The sequence below is a fragment of the Thunnus albacares genome, chromosome 15 (genome assembly GCF_914725855.1).
Source record: "Thunnus albacares chromosome 15, fThuAlb1.1, whole genome shotgun sequence".
In the NCBI taxonomy this organism is placed as follows: Eukaryota; Metazoa; Chordata; class Actinopteri; order Scombriformes; family Scombridae; genus Thunnus; species Thunnus albacares.
Window position 1 is genome coordinate 20,348,118 of NC_058120.1, and position 20,884 is coordinate 20,369,001.

At 40.6% G+C, this 20,884-nt stretch overlaps 1 protein-coding gene across 3 annotated transcripts in view; it reads left to right on the forward strand.

Annotated features, from left to right (window-relative positions):
• The window catches only part of fndc3ba (fibronectin type III domain containing 3Ba), a 106,605-nt gene that overhangs the window by 54,915 nt on the left and 30,806 nt on the right, over positions 1 to 20,884 (forward strand). For all 3 annotated transcript variants that reach the window (XM_044375436.1, XM_044375437.1, XM_044375438.1), the window contains 9 exons: positions 78 to 309; positions 413 to 584; positions 1,554 to 1,684; positions 15,165 to 15,223; positions 18,952 to 19,103; positions 19,228 to 19,287; positions 19,439 to 19,577; positions 20,136 to 20,189; positions 20,542 to 20,666. In XM_044375436.1, coding sequence (XP_044231371.1) covers positions 78 to 309; positions 413 to 584; positions 1,554 to 1,684; positions 15,165 to 15,223; positions 18,952 to 19,103; positions 19,228 to 19,287; positions 19,439 to 19,577; positions 20,136 to 20,189; positions 20,542 to 20,666 — 1,124 coding nt within the window. The remainder of the gene's footprint in view (positions 1 to 77; positions 310 to 412; positions 585 to 1,553; positions 1,685 to 15,164; positions 15,224 to 18,951; positions 19,104 to 19,227; positions 19,288 to 19,438; positions 19,578 to 20,135; positions 20,190 to 20,541; positions 20,667 to 20,884) is intronic.

Below are 20,884 nucleotides of genomic sequence, written 5' to 3' on the forward strand. Positions count from 1 at the left end.
TGTTTACTGTGAAATCCCAGAAGCATATCTTTTATTCCTCTCACACCCCTCCCTTTCTTTTCTCTTCTGTCCTGCAGGTGCTGGAGGATACCACAGGGGTCCGCAGGGTGGTGGTGACCCCTCAGTCTCCAGAGTGCTACCCTCCCTCCTACTCTCCAGCCCTCTCCCCCACACACCACCTGCCCCCCTACCTGGCTCACCCTCACTTCATCCCAAACTCTCACTCTTTCTACCCCCCTGTTAGCCCCGGGGAGCTACCCCACCACCAGTACTACCAGCACCACCTTCCCCCCATGTATGGCGATCCAGGTACTGACATGCTGACTGGACTCAATTATTAATCCAATTTTTACTTTTACAAGTACTTTGCACAGATTGTTAGTCATCATTTATCCTCTCTTTTCCTCTTCAGAAATCATCCCAGTTTATGGGATGTCTAACTACATAGGCAGAGAGGACACGTACAGTAAGCCACAGCCCAAAAAGATAAAGGAACAGAGACAACTAGAGCGACAGAATCGGCTTAATTCCCCTCCCTCCACGCTGTATAAGGGCAGCCTGGGGCCAGCACACAACGGATACAGGTGACCATACTGCTTCTGTCATATGCCTCCTGGTTGACTCTTGTCCTTCTGACTGGTTAATTGATTGATTGTTGTTTTTTTCTGAGGTTGGCCATTTGATCACAACAACAGGGCAAAAAAACAACAAGAAACGAACTAATCTCTATATGCTGTCACTGTAAAACATTAAACAGGAATTTAGTGGAATCAACTAATCTTTTGTCATTAACTTAACTCAAATATATAAGTTTTATTAATTTTAAGTTTTTAAATAAACATGATTAGCTTATTAGCAGACTTCCCAAGATGCATTGTTTGAGAGTTAAAACTCTCCAGAGGCTCTTCCTTTTTGTAATTTGAAGAAAATATTGATAATGGAAACCATCTGTGTGTCTTTAATACATGTGAATACAGGTCATGGTCTCTTTTAATTATGTGAATATCCATGAAAACAATGCAAACCATGATGAAGGTTAGTATCAAATTCAGTCCCCACTTTGTACATTTGTAATTTAACAAGATCATTTAGAGCAGCCTGACATGCTGTTTTTGTACTGACTCTGGTATGAAGTGATAAATAAAGAACTGTCACAACAAACTGAGAAAATGTAAATAGAAGGTAAGTCTGACCATGACATTTGTCAAAGTGAATGAACAGTTGTTGAGTCAACTTAATACCTTTATTATTATTATCTTTATTAGTATATTGAGCTTATCTCTCGTACAGTTAACTTGACTCACTTAAGTTCACTTAATTCACATTTTTAAGGGGGACTTATGTTTCTAAATTGAACCAGCTTAAAATGTATTTTCTTTAATTATCAACTATATTGAGTTTAATATATGATTCCAGGTGACATTGCGTGACAAATACCAGTCTTCATCAGCAATTTTTTTTACCAAGGACTCACTGGTTTGAAGCGGTCCATGTCATATACTTTCATAATCAACATTAAACGATGCTGCAATTCTTTTTTTTTTGTGATGCAGCAACAAGTCACATGCCCCATCGCTTGGGTCAGTGGGGTCGGGGGGCGGAGTCAGCAGTCCAGGAGGAAAGAAACCAGAGAGACGACTCCGCAGCAGTCCACGAAACAGTGAACCAGAGACACACACACAAGGTAGGGGACACACACACAAACACACAAAGCGAGTGAGAGAGACTGGCACAGACTGTTGACGTACAGCGACACCACTTCACAGTGGGTTTAAATGTTCTCCTATCCAGAAAGCATTGATTTTGTTGTTTTTTTGCTTTTAAACATCAAATAACACCTTCAGTCGATAAGTCTCATAGAACACAGACACAAACCTCAACACCAGACATAAATACAGGGAGGTAGATGCAAAAGAGCATAATTAAAGTAGCAAAGTGCAACGTATGTGTATATTTCTAATGCACAAATACACATGTACATGCAGAACACCTGACATTAAAATTTAAAATTTTACACTAAAAGCAACAGCCAGGAGACACAACTGAATGTCTGCAAATGTCTGCAGTTTTACATGGCTTCCTGTCAGAAAACATCACTGAGAGATGTTTTTATTCTCCAGATGGAGGATATCTCAACAAGGAACAAACCCTCTCTCTTTTTTGGAGGAATATCCTCTCTGACCCCTCTCTGTCTGTCTCTATATTACTGGCTTTGTCCTGTTCAACCTGAGAGTGCCCCCTTTGCATTCAAGCGGGCCAGATAAAACACACCTTTCTCTCTTTTTCTCACTCTCTTTTTTTCTCTCTCTCACAGAAAGTCACCCAAAAAAATGAATGGATGAATGCAGCCTCACTGAGGTGAAGGGATCCGGGAGGGGGGTGGCGGTGGTGGAGGTGGGACGGTGGGGAAGGGGGTAAGAGGGGTTGTCTGGGTAACCACATAGCTGAACCTGTCCCTGAGCGCTATCGCTTTACCCTCGCTACAATACCGGCCTTGTTGGTGAAGGCTGAGCCACAGGGGGGTTGGGTGAGAGAGAGGGGAGAGCGAGAAGGGGGGGTGGGGGTGGGGGGGGGCACATACCTGTAGAGTCTTGCTTGAGATGAAGGAAACCTTTGAGCTCTGAGATTGAGACACCACAGCTCAGCCTTATCACACACTCTCTCTCACACACACACATACACACACACAAAGTAATGCACATGTGCAAAGACATGAAGGTGCACACATGCTTACTTGAGGTAGTGGTCCTGTTTAATGACATGTCTTGACCCGTCAGATGTATGTCTGAGTTATTAAAAAGAGCTGAATATCTCATTTATGCACATACATACACATAACACACAGGGCTGTCTGTGGAGGTGATGACAGAAAAAACATAAAGAGGCACATAAATTCATCTACTCCCTCATTGTAACTGTCAAAGTCTTCTTTAAATTTACCCTCCCCATAAAACTTTACTTCAGTCCCACACACAGCATGGTGTCACATCAGAGGAATATCCCATCTGCGCTATGTGTGTGTATGCGTCCCCAAATCTGATATTACTGTGAAGTTTTAAGTGTAGCTCAAATGACCATGTTTTTAAGCAATTTTATTTCTGTAATGACAGAATTGTTTTGAATATTGTCAGGACGACAAAGTTGTTGGAAGTCCATAAACACAAATGGATAGTTTGGTTGAGGTGGATGAAAACATATTGGAAAGGTTTACCAAAAAACATGTTTATTCACTTACCGCTAGTGATATCTATCTCTGCAGATTGTTTTCAGTTTTATATTGCCATCAACCTGTCTCCGATCTGTCTTAATCAATTAATTAAAAAAAAAAGTTGCAGTTCTACAATTCACTGCAATATCTATGCATTACCCAGAGTAACTTGGGCATTGTTAGTTTTCAGTGTTTTGGGCACCACAAGTAAAATTGCATTCACCACCATTGTTTTAGAGTTGGAGGCAGATATCTCAAAGACAGATATCTCAAACCCTGATCAAATAAAACCAAACCTATCTGAATGGCTAGATATCACAAGAGGTGAGAAAGTGAGAAAATCAGTTTTTTTGGTGGGGGTGAACTGCCCCTTTAAACATCACACATAGAACATTTTGATCAAATTTGCATTTTCTCTCACACACTTAAATGCTTTCAAACCTGCACACAAGTCTGAACAGATGCAAAACATATACGCATACAGAAGAAGCAGTGTTTGGCTGCAGTGCAGTGGGGGAGACTCCACAGCTTCTTACAGTACACACACACACACACTCCACTCCAGACTGATGTAGCACACAAACAGAATCATCTTAGAGGAGTGCCAAAGGAGGAAAAGGAAAGCGAAGTTGACAGAGCAGCTTATAAGTTTCGCAGTTTCATGTGGCACATACTGAAGTTGAACAGAGTACTCAAAACAACAAGAACATACATGACAGACAGTAGCATGTCAGCATGTCGTCGGTTGTCTGTTCTGGTCTACCAGGGTCTCAGTAGTGGGCTGGAGATCAGGCTGAGTCAGCTAGATGTACCACACAACACACACATGCACAAACACCTCGTGACTGGGCTTCCTGTAAAACAATCAGAGCATGAGGGTCCAGAGGATTGGCGGGAGGTAGGGGGGGGGGGCAAACAGAGAGAAGAGAGGAATGTAGGATTTGAATGACAAACGAGAGGAGGAAGATAGATGGAAGGTTTGTAAAGAGCGAAAAAAAAAAAAAAAGCTGAACCAGAACTCCTACATCACAGGGAAGAGATGGAAAGACGGAGAGTTAAAGAGCAGAGTACAAACATTCCGACAAAGTTGCTGCTTGGCCCGGCGCATCCAAGTATGGTCCAACCCAGAATACCACACACACACACATACACACACACACACACACACACAGAGCCGCCTACGCTTTGCCCTTGATGCCCTTGCTCTGTGTGTGTGTGTATACTGTATGTGTGTGTGTGGCTACTGCCCGAGTGCCAGTAAGGCAGCAGGCTGACTTGGCGAGTGCAGTGTCCATTCCCCAGTAAAGCCAGCTCTACAGGCCCTTTTCCTCAGAACTGAGCTGCTTGCTGAGCAGAAACAGATGTGGGCCCCGTCCCTTCTGTTCCTCCATCTTGGCTCTGCATCATCACCACCGCAGATCCTGTCTCTCACTCAGAGAAACTGGGATTTCAGCAGAAACAGATGGACCAGCTCCCTCAGCTCTTCCATCTTTGGTTCTACGTCACCGCCGAGCGCTGTGAATTCAGGAGAAACCAGATGTGCGCACTGACTGCTGTGTCCACCATGTTGGCTCTGTTGGATGGGATATGAGGGAAATAAGAGGAGGGGTCACAGACGTTACAGTGGTCTGACAACTGTAAAAACACATTTTACATCCACGTAATATGTAGAGGGAAAATGTAACTCAAGTTAAAAATATGTATGACCAGGTTTCCTTTACTTTCCCTTGAGTGCACTTTGAGTCTCTTAGGAATTTATTTTCAGCTGCACAACTGTCTTAGCAACAAAAATAAGGGAAAACATTTCAGGTACCTAAAGTGTTGACATAATGAATCTAAACCAAAGAAATTACTTACAAATTTTCTTCATTGCCATACACAATCACAATGTGCCAAGAAGGATGTTTTGAAACAAGGAACATTTCATTTTCTGTTAGGTCTTGCCACATGATTTGCTTCAGACTTTACAAAACATTAGGGTCATAGTTAATTATTTGTTTATATATTTTCTGGCATATTCATATAAAAATCCAAGGCTCACCTCCCCAGTTTGGCTTGGCCTCCTTTTTTTGTCAGACATTTTTAATACCTATGCCTAAAAAAGTGCCAATAACAACAGTACAAGATTTGATTAACCTGAGCAGGAATGTTATTGCCATGGACATTTTTGCAATGTCTGGTAGACTGTGAGAAGGTTCAGTATTTTAGTTTTTCTTACCTTTAAAAACAACTTTAAAGCAAGGCTAACTTTTGCTGCGGCCATTGTGGCCACATGCAACAATTACAGAATAAAATAACAGTAGCACAAGTAGAGAAGGGCCAGTAAATCAGTAAACTGATAAGAGTGTATCAGTTACACAATATATTTTAAAGATTGTCACCTTTAATTAACATCATAAGCTACTGGTCATGCCAGACCAGATGTTTGGCTGCAGCAGCAAACCTGTGAGTGTATTAGATTAAGCAAGGGTGTGTTTTATAGCTTATTTATTTAACTTAAAATTTTTAAGAGGAAGAATGTGTTACTTAAATTTGTAGGGGAAAAATTTCAATTCCTTGTTTCAAACTCACTCCGGCTGTAAACTTGATGGCAGACAAGCTTCAAATCAAATCAGATCTCTTTTTGCCTTCATGATTCACAACTGATGTACTTTAGTTTTTAGTCATGTAGATGGTAGCTGTTATTGAAAGCTACTTAGAATAAAAGCAAGATAAAACCACATTACCTAAATTGCTGGTTACGTGTACATCAGCATTTAAAACATCAGGTGACCAAACACATTTAATACAAGAAGTTCTAGGGTGACAGATGCAGATATCACCAGTAGATTCATTGTCTCGGGTCAGTGACACGGGTTTAGCTCTAGTGCTGTTAGTGCTATTTTTGACCCTGACAGAGTTTCCTGTTAATGACACTACAGTAGCAATGAACTGACAATTTTAGAACAATGATGGTGGTAAAAGGACTCATTTATAAAAATGGTGTCCTGTAATATTTTGATGACGTCATCCTCATTAGCTCTAGTGGCCTTTGACCAAACCATGACTCAGCTCTCATATTAACATCAAACTCTTCCTGCTCCTCCTGCTGTAACTGTAGTAACAGGCCTGTCAATGTGTGAACACACTCCCACCCTTCCCTTTCTGGCCTGTTTTGATGTAGATTGCCATGGTGATAATCTCAGCCCCCTCCGAACTCCAACCCCTTCCCACAAACCCAAATACGGCCATGTTTGTGGGGCAAGATGGAGGGCAGTGGCGTGGAAGAGGGAGGCTAGAAGAGGGAGTGTTGAGAGAATAAAGAAATGACAGATGAGACAAGAATAAAGGAAAGGAAAGAAATGAAGGACAACAATCAAGAAAGACAGTAATTGCGGAATGAAAAGGGGGGGAAAAAAGGGGGGATGCACAAAAAACAGAGTGAGAACAAGGGATGGCTTTACCAGCAGAGGAATGTCTTACCCGCTGATATCATGTAACAGGACTAGTGGGATTAGAAGGGGAGGTTGTTCTCGCCAATCACAATGAGAACACCAGACATTTCCCCATCCAGCTGAATGAACCTTGTGATACAAGCGATAAACTCGCCACACTATCAAGCTAGAGCGCCCAACCGCTCTGTATTAACCAGAACTGGGTTACATAATATTTTAAGTCCTTTAAACTGCTTCAGCAGGGTAATACTGAGTTTGACCTAAACAAGTTAAGTAACTGAATAGATAAAATGCACAAACCCCAGACATCTGGGGCTTACTGCTCAAGCGATTTGTGTACACTTAAAAGATTTGGAGTGGATATTAAGGTTCTGCAGTAGCAGTTTAAGACCAATATTGGACTAATTCCATGACGTCTGTCTGACTGCTATAAACACACATGAGCACCACATAGAAGACTAAAAGCTGCTATAGCCCTTTACTTTATATGTGCCACTGAACTGGGCTTTGTATTGCTTTATGGAACAAAACAGGAAGAGAGGAGTTCTTTGCAAGGGAGGATTCTGTAAGCAGAAGATACACGCAGTCACAAATACTTAGAAGAATCACTTCTAACAGCCAGTAAGAGATGTGGTGAGAAAAAAACAGGATTAATAGGAAAAACTGTGTTCATTTCATTTCAACATGCAACAGTATAAGAGGTTATATTCCTTTTTCCCCTTTTTTTGTTTAGAATACTACATACAGGACATTCATTGGTTCAAACTACTGTTATGTGATAGTTGGTCTGTCTTTTGCCACCACAACATTGTTTTCAGGTTTTGAATGTACAGTATATAGTGGATACATTTGTAACTGATGTTACCAATGATGCCAAGTTGCATATCCACACAGCTGCTTACAAAAAATTGGCAACAATGAAACATCTAGATAATTAAAATGTAAAATAAATTCTTGGTAATTGGTATGTACAGGCTACATGAGCCAGCAGATCACATCACACATCCACATTGTAACTCAAGACTGGCACTTTAAATGTATGCACTTCTAGTGAATGAAGAGAGATCTATTTTATGTGGTAAAAAAAATGACAGGTGTGAATGGAAGGTAAAACAAACAAAACAAATGTTTTCAATGTTTTCACGGCCTTGGTCAGTCTAACTCTCTGTTCCCATCAGTCGATATCTGTGCTTTTCTGTCTTTTCTTTATCTCTGTTTGGTGTTTTCTGCCACTGTCAACCGGCTGCTTCTGCCTGTGCTGTTTACATATCTGACAGTGAATTGGTCTTCCACTCTGTCTGCCAGTCTGCAGTCACTCTCGCAAGTCTTTTTGGGCTGAGCAGGGTCAGATGGGGTCAGGGTTCTGAGAAATTCATCTCCCATAATCCCTAACAGCCTGGTCAGGTCACAGCGCTACACACTTACATAAACACACATGCATACGTGTGCACACTTTCATACTCTTCTTGGAAAAGCAGAGCGAGCTTTTGTGTCGCTTGGCAGTTGAATCGCTCATCTTTCTGTAGTGAGAGGGCTGCTGTGGACAAGGTCTCTCTCTTTTTCTCTCTGTCAACATTTACATACACAAAAGAATCCCAGTTAAGGCGGAAAATCGGAATGCAATTACATGCATTTATATAAAGACTTATTTATTTTAGTTTCAGTTTAAATTGGGCATTGGATATCATTATTTTGGACACAAGGATGCAGTACAAGTAATGATCTTCCTTTTCATACCTCTGCTTCTCTTTGTCTGTCTTGCACAGGCATGCTTTTATAAGTTATGCGTGGCAAGAAATCAGGTTTCTCCTGCAGAAATCTAGCTGTGTTAACCAGGTTCTCTCAAATCTTCACCCCAATTAAAGACACTGGGTTTCTCATTTACATGATGTCCATGAAATCAGGTTAAAGTAGAAAGACTGTAATGACCAGGTTGCTTGTCTGTCTCAGTCTGTGTGTCTCTTCCGGTCCTTGTTTGTTTGGGGTTTGATTTTTTTTTAATTACATTTTTTTTTTTTTTTTTTGTTCTCTGCCCTCATTTGCTCTCTTTCTTGTTCTTACTCGACTCCTCCATTTCTCTGTGCCAGTCTCTCTGTGTTCTCTCCCTCACTAATCCTCTTTATAAACGATCAGGGCTCTGGCCATGAGAACCAAACCTTCACCATGACAACCACAATTTCAGGCATGTCCCAACGACTTCTCTGCCTTGTGTGTGTGTAGCCCAGCTGTTGAACAGATGGAATGCTCACTATGCAGCAGATGATAATAGTGTGGAATCCAAGGCCTGTGCCCTCTCTACCTCCATTTTCCTTTTCCCTCTCCTCCCTCCTTCTCCTCTCTGTCCCCACTCCTTCCTTCCCCTCTGTCCTCTACTGTCTGTCCTCCCTCTCATCTCAATATCTCTCTCTCTATCTCGCTCCCTTTCCTTCCAGCTGAGCGTCCGTCATTTTGCTTTGTTCTCCCTGATTAGAGGCTTCTAAAGATGGGTATCATATCTCACTTTGTTCCACACACACACACACACACACACCCCATTGCCCTGTATGTGTGTGGAGTGGGGGCTGAGTGAGTGGCCGTTGCCACATTTTTCACATTTTTTTCCTCCAGGCCTTAAAGGTCTTTTTCTGTCCCAGTGCAGACAGACTGCGACTCGGAGCCACTGGCCGTCATGCAGGAGGAATGCAACCTCCTCACTGTCAAAGTGACTCATTTTTACTGTAGCTCTATTTGCAAGTGACGCCATTAATTTTGAAACATGTATGCGTGCAACATTAAAAATAGTTGTTGTATTTGAAGAGGACAGAGGGGGTGAGGAGGGAGGAAGGAATGAGACGGATGGAGACAGAAGTGTTTCCCTACCTCTTTCCGTTGAATAGAGAGACAGTGGGAGAAGTTATTTTGGGTGTCCAGGATGCGGGAGGCAAAAGTCACATTTATTTTCTGCAAAGGCAATATTAAGTGACAGGCGGTTGGAGCCTTTCCAAGGCTTGGACGGACATGAAACACTCAGATTGAATCATCAGTGCAAAAAAATCAGCTGCTACATTAAAAAATATCCGGTTCTTTGATAAAAAAAAAAAAGTCAAAGGTAAAGCTTGTGTACATTTAAGGAGAGAAGAAGAAGACTATGACTCCCAGGGTGCATTTCAGAAAGAGGTATCCAATCACAGAGCTTAAAATCTTGCCACGTGCACCACTAACTTCAAGCTGAAGCTAAACATAACACCTATTTCTATACCCCAACATTAGCAGTTAAAGGAATAATTGGACATTTTGGGAAATACACTTATTTGCTTTCTTGCAGAGAGTTAGATGAGATTACAGCTGGCTGCACTGAGATTGGTATCAATCTTCTCATACGTGAATAAGCATATTTCCCACAATGTTCAAGTATTCCCTTAAGATTTATCATTCTTAATTTGCTACAGCTCTTGATTCGCGCCTCTGGCTGGCTTTTTCCTCCTAGCAACGATGTCTGAGGCTCATGGGTGTCGTAGCATTTGACCATAACATGAATTCATGGGACTTCCATGTTCCTTTGTTGTGGAACATTGAAGATATCAAAATAGAACATTGAAATTTGAATTTACAGTGGGGAAAAAATATTTCCAGACCAGTGGCTCCACTTCCAAGCTCTGACCTTCAGACTTGTCTAGAGATTTTTTATTTTTTTTTGGTGCCTTTTGGGAAGGTCGACCTAGATTTGTGAGCAGTGACTAGTACTATAACTACTACTACTTTGAGATCATCGGTGCTCATCTGCTCTGCACCTCCGTATGATGTCACATAAGGTTGTACAATCCTTGCCTCACATCCTCGTAAGCCCTCTCCTCCCTATCTCCTTTCATCCCTCTCTTTCTCCTCCTCTCTGTTGATCCCTGGCTCGCTCTTTGTCTCTCAATTTCCTTGTGTTTTTGTACCTAATCTCTTACCCAGACTCCTCTTGCTTGTCCTCTCTTTCTCTCTCTCTCTCTCCCTCTCTCTCTCTCTCTCTGCAGTCTGTCCCTCAGTTTCTCTCTTTCTTCCTCTAAATCCCCCTCTCGCCTGGTTTTGGCTCGGCCTGCTGCTCGCCCCCCTCCCCAATTCCTCATTCCTCTCCTTTTCCTGCTGTCCGTTGCGCTCCCTCGCTCCGTCTGGCTGTCCTCAGTAATCAAACACAGGCGGTCAGACACAGACAGGATGTGAGGTCAGACGAGGAGAGGAAGTGAGGGTGCGTGGGCAGCACATAAACAGAAAAGAGAAGAGGTGAGGGACAGTGAGGACAGAGGACTGTATGTGTGTGTATGTGTGTGTGTGTGTGTGCGGAGTTATACTGGGAAGAGATTCAGTTTCTGTTTCAGCCGTCAGCATCAACTCTTTGTGGTTGTTCTCTATATTAAACACTTAAGCAGCTGGACTCAGCAACCACAACGAGTCATAACACTCAGCGGTGAGGTAAAGCAGTAGTGTTTTTCAAACTTTATTACTGGTCTCCTGAAATATTAAATAAATCTCCCTCTTCTGTCACAAACTGACCTAGTAGGTTAGCCAACTTTCTGTCATGGCACTGAAATATTGTCCCTGAATTTAGAATCGCTGGGGCTGTAACTTGATACATATTGTATTTCAGGTTATTCAAGTTAAGATTTTAACCTGAACATGGTGTTTTTTTTTTAGGTCCTGATTCAGCTCTTGAGAAATACAGTAGTGACTCGCAGGTTAACAAACTTACAACAAAGCCTAAATACTAATTTAAAAAGCAATTACAATTTCAGAATTAGATCAAAAATATCTCTTCACTCACTACTAATAAAGAAGTCTCTGAAATTAAACAGTATAATCAAAATAAGTATTGGATTTTGCATTTTTAACACTAGAAAGTAAAGTGTGAGTGATGGCTGCTATTAGTGGTGTACATAAGTTCATCAGCAGATGGATTTTGTTCAGGATATTTTGGAATAAGGCTTGATAATTAACCAAATGTGTCAGTTATTCACATTGTGAATCTCTGACTGACCTCTAAACAAAAGAATAGCTACAGCAGTCAATGAAAACCAGAAGTCAAGAATCTGCAACTGGTAATACTGTAATGAAGATATCAAGAGTAAACCAGCGTAAGTGTTGATGTCTCATAAAAATACTTATTATTACATTTATTAGCATTGAGACAAATATGACAATGTAGATTTTAAGTCATATTGTTCCACTCTATTTTGTAATCTGTTACTTTTATACAGCCTTTAATAGATGGTGCTGCGCGTCTTGGTATTAAACCAGCTTTATTAATAGTTTTCTCATTATATAAGCAACAAAATTGCACATTCCTCAGCTGAAGACATTCTCCACAGTCCATTCCCAAACTATCACTTTATGAGGGGAAAAAAAACTGCAATTGCAGCACCAGCCTCTGCTTCTGACAAAACAAGTAAATGGCAAAAAATGTGATTTTTGTCATTGCATTTCAAACGTACCCAATAAATCTGTGAACGTCCACAAAAAAAACTGTTTGTCAGCCATGACTGTTGTTTGATTATTAACATCTGTTGTTTGCTAAATGCAACAGCTGAAACGATGCTGTAATGGAATTCTACCTTTCCCTTTCTTAGCAGTGGTAGCTGCATCAGACAAGTAGCTACAGGACTGCGGCATTAAACAGGCCATATTCTCTTTTTTCACTCAGCTGTGATGAATGGGTGGAATAAGCTGGGTCAGCCTGTTAGTTGACAGAACTGTTCATGTCTGGAGCTGTGAGTCTGTCTTTATTCCATAAAAGAGAAAAGCTCAGTTTTGTCTAAATGGATGAAAGGGGACAAGTGTGTGTGTATGAAAAAAAAAAAAAGTGCACTAATGAGCCAGTGTGTCTAGCGATGATGCAGAATGTGTACTTCACCTGTTGAACTCAGCCCACGTTACTAGCCCCGACACACACACACACACATACACACACACACACACACAGTAGCTTAACTCCTCTCCTCCTATCACCCATCACTGATCTCTCGTAACCTGATACTGGGACTTTGGAGACGTGCACACACGCACACACACACACACACGGTGTTCTTTTTTATTCTGTCTAACACACGCACACACATAAACACACACTGAGGTCAAGTCGAGGTTGTGCTTCCATGACATCACTGTTGCCATGACTCATAAGCATACCCCCAGGCACAGTAAGGCCCTCTCCTCCACAGAACCTGTCAGAGGGACTTAGCCAGTAATACACACACACACACACTTCCACACGCACACACAAACACAATCTCTCATTCATCACTTAATCTAAGCATACAATGGTCTTTGAAACGTAGACACAAGCATGCTGTGTATATGCACATAGGTGTGTATGAGTCTGTGTTTTGTTTGTTTGCGTTCATGTGTGAATGCTGATCTGAAGCAAGTGTTTTTGTGTGTCTCACTGTCTCCTCAGTCCTGTATCATAGTAACACACTAAATTAAACAGACTGGGTTTCATACAGGTCCTGTATGACTGACCCTCCTTCACACACAGAGACCCACACACAAGCACGTACACATCCTGTGTGATTTACAGTGGTCAGCCTCAGATGGAGAAAGCAGGCCTCCTCTGGTCTGAAAAACCTCAACTTAGGGGATCACACAGAGGGGAAATACTTCCATTACCCACACATGTGTGCACACATACACACACACATACACTTTCACTCGCCCTCCTAGCAACCCCCAGTGTCCACTAAATCACCCTTAGACGTGTCATATCACTGGACCAGACCTGTGCGTGGGCGTGTGTTTTTGTGCATTTGTTTATGCTACATATAAATGTGTGTGTGTGTGTGTATTTGCCCTTAGAAACGAACAGTCCACCGAACCTCACACTCAAAGGGGCTGTCCATCAACCCCAAACAGTCAGCTGGTAGTGTAGAAAGAACAGTGCAGCTCACGTTACGGGACCGTATTTTATGTCTAGTAAGTTTCATAAACTTTAGGGTTGATTATTGATTTGTCTGCATTTTTTAAAATTAATTGATTAATCATTTACTCAGAAAATAGTAACAAAAAAGAAGACTTTCAGTCCCTCAGAGCTCAATGTAACAGCTTAAGATTGTTTTGTGTGATCCACAGTCCAAAACCTAAAGATTATTCAATTCTGCTGTTCAATTTAAATGAATAAAACACAGAGAAGCACCCTAAAATCTGAGAGGCATTTTTGCTTGATAAAATATTATTAAATAGTTGCTGATGAATTTTCTGATGATCAATTAATTGATTAATCAGCTAATCTTCTCAGAACTGATGGCCTTGTTAACATTCAAATCTATATAATATACTAGTAAGACAAAACATTTTCATATGAATTAAAGTGCTTTTTTTCACTCTGCCACAAAGTGTATATAGTCATTACTAACACCTATCCTTAGTGTCTTGTAAACACTTGGTGTCTGATTGGTGATTTCCACAAGGATCAGTGTTTTGTTCCACTTCTCTGTCAAATATAAATATTTAAAAAGTGCATTAAGTCCTAAGATAAATATCTTAATCAAGTTTTTCTATGTAGGTCTGTGGAAATTGTACATATAACAGTACATTCAGTATGTCCATGGCATTGTGCTTAATATAATGTCATGCATAATAAGCTGTACTGCTGGGCCACAAAAACACTGCTGACGTCAGTTCATTCTGTGAGTAATTATTCACAGGTGTAGAGACAACTGATTGAAAATTATACATAATAATGATTAGGATAATGGTTTCTATGAACCAATGACTCCAAAGATTAGCAACAGTTTCTATACACAGAACAGAAGAGTCTTGTGAAATATGGAATATGAGTCATTTTTTTATTTTTGGTAATCCCTGTTTTATTTGCTTTAGGTCAGGAATTTGTGACTAATGCTTTTCTGTTGAGTGCCGGATAATTTAGTGTTTTTTTCCGAGGGCTGTGCTCATCATTACTTGATAAGATGAAAAAGGCAGTGGCTGGAGAAAACAACTGTTGCATCACACATGAGACGACACACTTTTAGCATTTGGGTCCACTTTAACTCTATTTTAGGCTATTACTCTCTTTTTTTTCACAGATGACTGAGTTACTAGTTGGACAGAGAATACTGGTGATGATTAGGGAGTCAAAATGTATTTATTTTACTCTTTGACCCCCCCAATTACCCAATCTGGATGCAAACCTTGGCTGACCTTGGACAATAATGAGCCTTAGATTTCTAGATATCACAATAACATGGGTTGTGGGAATTGAAAACTCTCTCCTTATCAATCATCCCTACTCTCTGCAGCGCTGCCAAAATTTCTATTGTGCATCTGTTTTGAAACTTGGGATCATCAAATTTTTCTTTTCTTTTTTTTTTATTCAGATGAAAAAGCCATGAGCCATATTCAAATTCAGAAATGTATCAGCCACCATGTGGCGCAAATGCCCTCGAGATCTTGCTTCATGTGCCATGTGTCAGTCTCTCTTTCTTTGCTGATTATTACAAAAAAACAGGCCCCTGTAGGTGATTTGGTTGATAATGACCCTCTTTTTCTCCCTGTCTCTGTCTCCTCAGATCATGATTCAGAGGGGAAGCGTGTTCAAGACATGCTGTCTACAATCGACAAACCACAGGTTGGTATGCGTACCTCTTCCCACAGCTACACGCACACACACACACACACAGCCATCACAGTTATAACCACTTTCATCAATCACCTCCTTGACCGATGCAGTCATAGCTTTCGCATGAATTTTTGATGTCTTTTCCTTATTTCCTTCCTGTCTCTGTGTTTAACATAAAAATCAGATGCTTACACAGAAAAAAAACTGTAGTGATTCGTGTATGCAGGGCTATAATAACGGTTGCAGGGAGGGCAACTGTTCATTTAAGCTCTGCTCACCCTGGCCACAGGAGGGCAGCATCAGCTCATCCATGCCATTAACTTCCCACCATGCCTTTTTCACCTGAAAAACACTATCAGAGCGTTTTTTTTTTTCCTTCTTCACCAGGGGGGGGGGGGAGGATGTGAGTGAATGAGCTGGGGCCATACAGACATGGTTTTCTAGAAAGGAATTGCTCACTCACAGTTAAAGCAGTTTGGTCAGCAGCCTGTGCAATTGGACCATTTGATATCTGCGAGTTTATAACAGGGGTTGAAATAGACAGAACGAATGGAGTGATGAGAAATAGAGAAAATTGAGTATAAAAAGAGAGGATGAGAGAGAGAGAGGGAAGGACAGAGATGACGGAAGAGGTTAGTTCAGAGTTTAACCCTTCATGAGATCAGAAGTTGATGTTCAATACATATTTATCTGCTGTCATTTACCTCAAATGACATCTGCACTGATATAGTAAGTTTATTATAGTTGGTACTGAGAAGAAAAGGGAAAAGGCAGGGAAAGAAGGAAGACAATTCTGACATCTCCTTTTGTCAATAATTGCAATTTTGTGTCATAAACTGCAAATGTGATGTTCCCTCACGTTTGACACTCCCTTACCTTAATGCATTTATAAAGGAGGCAGTAGTGGAAACGGATATATATACATATAGAAAGAGCAAAAGTAAGTTTACCAGTCCTCCGTACAACAGCAAAAGTGCCACTTGATGGATTCAGTTGTGTACCATGCAGACACAGTAGCAGGTGTTGCAGAGGCAGATGAGAAAGTGTTTACAAAATTACCTTGTTCCTTTTGATAGTATTGTTTACTCCCATGGCAATCAGGTGCCCCTACTTGAGCTGAATTGAAATATGAGAAGCAGTGTTGATTTTACTCTCATTTTACTCTCATTTTCATTTTACTCTTTGTGCTTTAAGGAAGATGTAGCCAAAACCTATTTTTACTTCAAACGATTTCTATGTATATAAAACCACTGGATATATTTACATGTTCATAATGATTTGATTATTTCCAATAATCACAGTAAGTATTACACTATTTAAAATATTTATCCAGGTTGCTTATAAGACCCTGTTATTAACATTCCTATTTCATGCCACTATGCATAGACTAATTAATGGCTCCTCCAAAAATCAACAGCCATTCCTAAACTGATCCATATGCACTAGCCCTTCACTAATCTGTACAAAATCCCACTAACAGCTGTGTGTGGAGGGCGCTCTGCATTAAGGAGAAAGGAATAAAATAACAGTTGAACTATAGGACGAACTTACCACTGCAGGAAACATCTGTCACCATGGATACTGATTTGCTTATAATTAAGCTTTTGAGTTGGCCTATTGTATATTAGGTACTGTTTAACTCTGTCAAAAGTGAGGGAACATTGTTTTGTACATCCCAAAAACAATCAGCATGCCCAATAAAATACAAATAAATACAGCATGCATAATAAAACACAAATAAATGCAGGGTACTTTCTTTTTTAATGTATGGATTTGGTATATTTGGTAAATTTGTTAGTTCATCCAGGGACAAAGGAATGGTTCTTTCCATTTTTACTTCACTGCACATCATGTGATTTTGAACCCAACATGAAAATGCTATGCTAAAAAAGTATAGCTGTAGGTTTATGAGAATGAGCAAAATTATGTTTACAAAATAGCAAAATGCATTCAGTGTTTCCTCCATTATCTAGAGTTAGTGGGGAATGACAAGACAGCACCAGTGCAGAATCACTGTCACAGGGTTTTTTTTTGTCCACTTCCACTCTGGACTAACTAGTGTTGGACAGCCCTCAATATGCCAAACCTCCTGCTGAATAGGTATTGAACCAGTATTCAACCTTAAAACATATTTTTCAGTCATGATGCTAGCATGGTGTATGCCCTTGTGGCTGACATTGAGTGAATATTGAATTAAAGTTGTTAATTATTTTGTTCTTTAGACATCCTTCATGTGTCTTGTCAAGCAGACTGATTGTTTTGGTTGTGTCACAAAATGTTGATAACTCTTAATAGAAAGCCATGTTTGGATTAAGAGATTTACATGGTTTGATACTCTTCAATAAGGAGACTAAAATTGGATTTTTAAGTACAACAGTATTAATATAATCAAAGTTTGGTGTCTTCATGGAATCTGCCTTACTCCTATTCTGTCTTAATCGCATTGCGATTGGATAAATGGTGTGTACGGATATTAATTCAGCCATTGTATGGATATGTGAGTGTGAGGAGATGGAGTGAAAGGTCAGATCAGACAGTTATTAAATCTCTCATCCAGTGAATAGAAGACGAGGACTGATGATGGACATACAGTAGATTCTCGCTTTAGACTCGGTCTGTCAGCCTAATCATTAATAGATGATGACCAGACTGTCTCTCGGGGTCATAGGCCAAGAGGACCACAAAACTCTAAATGGTGGCCTTCATTCTTCATCTCTGTTTCTTATCCTCTTTTTCTCTTCATTTCTTGGTTCTTTGGTGCCATTTTCTTTTCTGCTTTTTATCACTTTGTTTTGACCTCACCGTCTCTCTCTATTTTTCCCACTTTGTCTCTGCACATTCGCCTTTTGCATGCGTATGTATCAGGTCGTATCTCACATGGATGAATCACAAGTCACAGTGGAAATACTGTAATGTATAAGTGAAGTGATTTGACAGAATGAGTATAAGAAAGTGGACTTATCTGTGAATAAATTACATCAAAGATAAAGGCATGTGGACACAGTGATGTGATCTCATAAAACCTAATCATTATGATCAAAATTCTCTATAAAATGACATGTCTGTCTCTCCGTCTTTTCCTTTCTGTCTCTCTCTTCCTCATAAACAGTCTAGGCATGGTTGTGGTTAGAAGTGCCCTCAAGGCACATTCATCGCCTATTCAGTGGATGCGGAGTCTGGAATGGCAGCAGACTGTGCTAAATCACACTAAATTGGCTCGCCCACCATGTGCTGCAACTAAAACTCCAATAAACATGCACACACTTGCAGGCATATGCACACTCGCACGTAGGCACACAGTTAAACTCACCAACATGCAGGCCTCTTTGTCATGTTTGTTCATTTGAATTTTCTTGTCGTTCCCTCGATGAATGTGCATGAGCTGGAAAGAGTCTGAGTGTGGACTCCAATATGGAGCAATAGTCACAATGAATTGTTTTACTGTGACACACATATGCGTTCAAAATTGTGGCAAAACACACACCTTGATAGAGCCGTTTTACCTATTCATGCGTGTAGAATTACTGCAGCCTAGCACAGAATAGAATTACTTACAAATAAAATTGTATTAAATGAATTGTGTGTATAACTGTGTATAACTGTAAACTGAATATCACATATTACATACATGGAAAAAATGTGTGCATGAGCAGCTGTACTTGGTTTTGTTGTGTATATAAAATATGTATATTATATATATATGTATATATATATAATATTTGTGGGTTTTTTTACAGGTGTCCAATGTGCAAGCGCGGGCTGCACGATTGTCCTGGGCCCCCCCGGCAGGGCTGGTGAACAGGCATAGTAACGGGATGCCTGTGTCCTGCTCCTACGAGGTGTCTCTTTCAGATAAGGGACGCGACGGAAAGTACCGCCTTATATACAGGTAGGAGACGCAATCCAACTGAATGAATACGTAATTAACTGCAAATACACCTCAAGTAGGCTCATATAAAGTATGCTTTTCTGATGTTTTGTGTTCTTTCTGTGTGTGTGTGTTCGTGTTACAGTGGCGAAGAATTGGAGTATCATCTGAAAGACCTAAGGCCAGCAACAGACTACCACGTACGGTAAGGACTTTTATTGACTGTCCTTTTGGATGTTATGTGATGTTATTTTATTTTACGTATGTAATGTTTTTTAAAGTATTTGCCTAAAACAAGAACCCTTTCATGTTTTTAAATGTTTGGTGTCTTTTCTGCGTTTTTTTTTTTTTTCCAGGGTGTCTGCAATGTACAACTCGGTTCGAGGCTCGTGTTCAGAGGCCGGCTCGTTCACCACACACTGCAGCGTCCCTGATGTCCCATTACCCCCGAAATTCTCCCACCGCACCAAGAGCACCCTCACCCTACAGTGGAAGGTACAGGCACGGACATCTTCATGTTCAGACACTCCTCTTCATCTCGAAGACAACTCATACAGCATATTAATGAACATCACAGTGATTTAATGTTTTGATGTCTCAATTAGCTTTAATGATGTTAGAAATCAATCTAACATGAGTCAAAGCCGGACTCATGATTCTTTATGTCTAATCCAATATGTCTACCGGACTTTGTTTATACAGTGATATACCTGGCAAAACATTTTATTATGTGATGAAAGTAAACAGTATGTTTTGCTTCATCTGGTTTATCCTCTAGCTTGACTTTATCAGCTCCACAGCACCTAATGCAGACACATTCTTCAGGGTGCATCCCTGCGTCCTCTCTGACCTTTTCTGATGAAGTAATTCATCCATTCACACTGTCACTGATAAAGAGTGACATCAGTCACCCAGACAGGATATGAGGCCAATCTTAAAAAACACGGCAGGTATTTTGTCTGTCTCAGTGTCAGTCTTTTATCCTTGGCTAATCTCTTTGCCTTTCTCTCGTCTCTTGTCTGCCTCACTTGGGCCATTTCCCATCGACCACAGCCCCCAGGCGACAACGGATCCAAAATCACAAACTACCTGCTCGAGTGGGATGAGGTAAGGTCTCTCTCTCTTTCTCTCTCTCTCTCTCTCTCTTGATGTCCATCATTTGTCATGCTTTATCCTCATTTCAAAATATACCTATCACAGATGTCATTAAATGAGTGTTAATATTCGACTCCTCAGACAAGATGTAATAAACTTGTGAATTATGCCTTTTCAATCAATGTCGGTCCCTCCTCTCCTTCTCACATCAATACTTTTTCACTCTGTCATGCTATTTGTGTTTCATCTATATTATTCCTTTCATTAATCTTTTGTCTGCATTAATCATATCCCCTGCATCTCATCTTGTCTTCCTTTCTTTTCTCTCTCTGCATCCATCTTCCTCTCTTCTCCTCATCCACAGGGAAAGAAGAACAGTGTTTTCAGAGAATGTTACTTTGGGAGCCAGAGACACTGTAAGCTGACACGACTGTTCCCCGCCTGTGGCTACACCTTCAGAGTGGCTGCACACAACGACATAGGCACAAGGTACTGTCGCCTGTTACTGAACACACAAGCACATATGCTACACACACACACACATGAATGATAACTGTATTCATGTTCACATGCTCAAAATACCTCAGAAGGCAGATGTCATAAGGCTTTCTTGTTCCTTGATCATATGCTGTTGGAGCACAGATTTATTGAAATATATGACGTCTTCTCACATGAGGACCTTACACTATGATGTGGGGTGTCAGAAC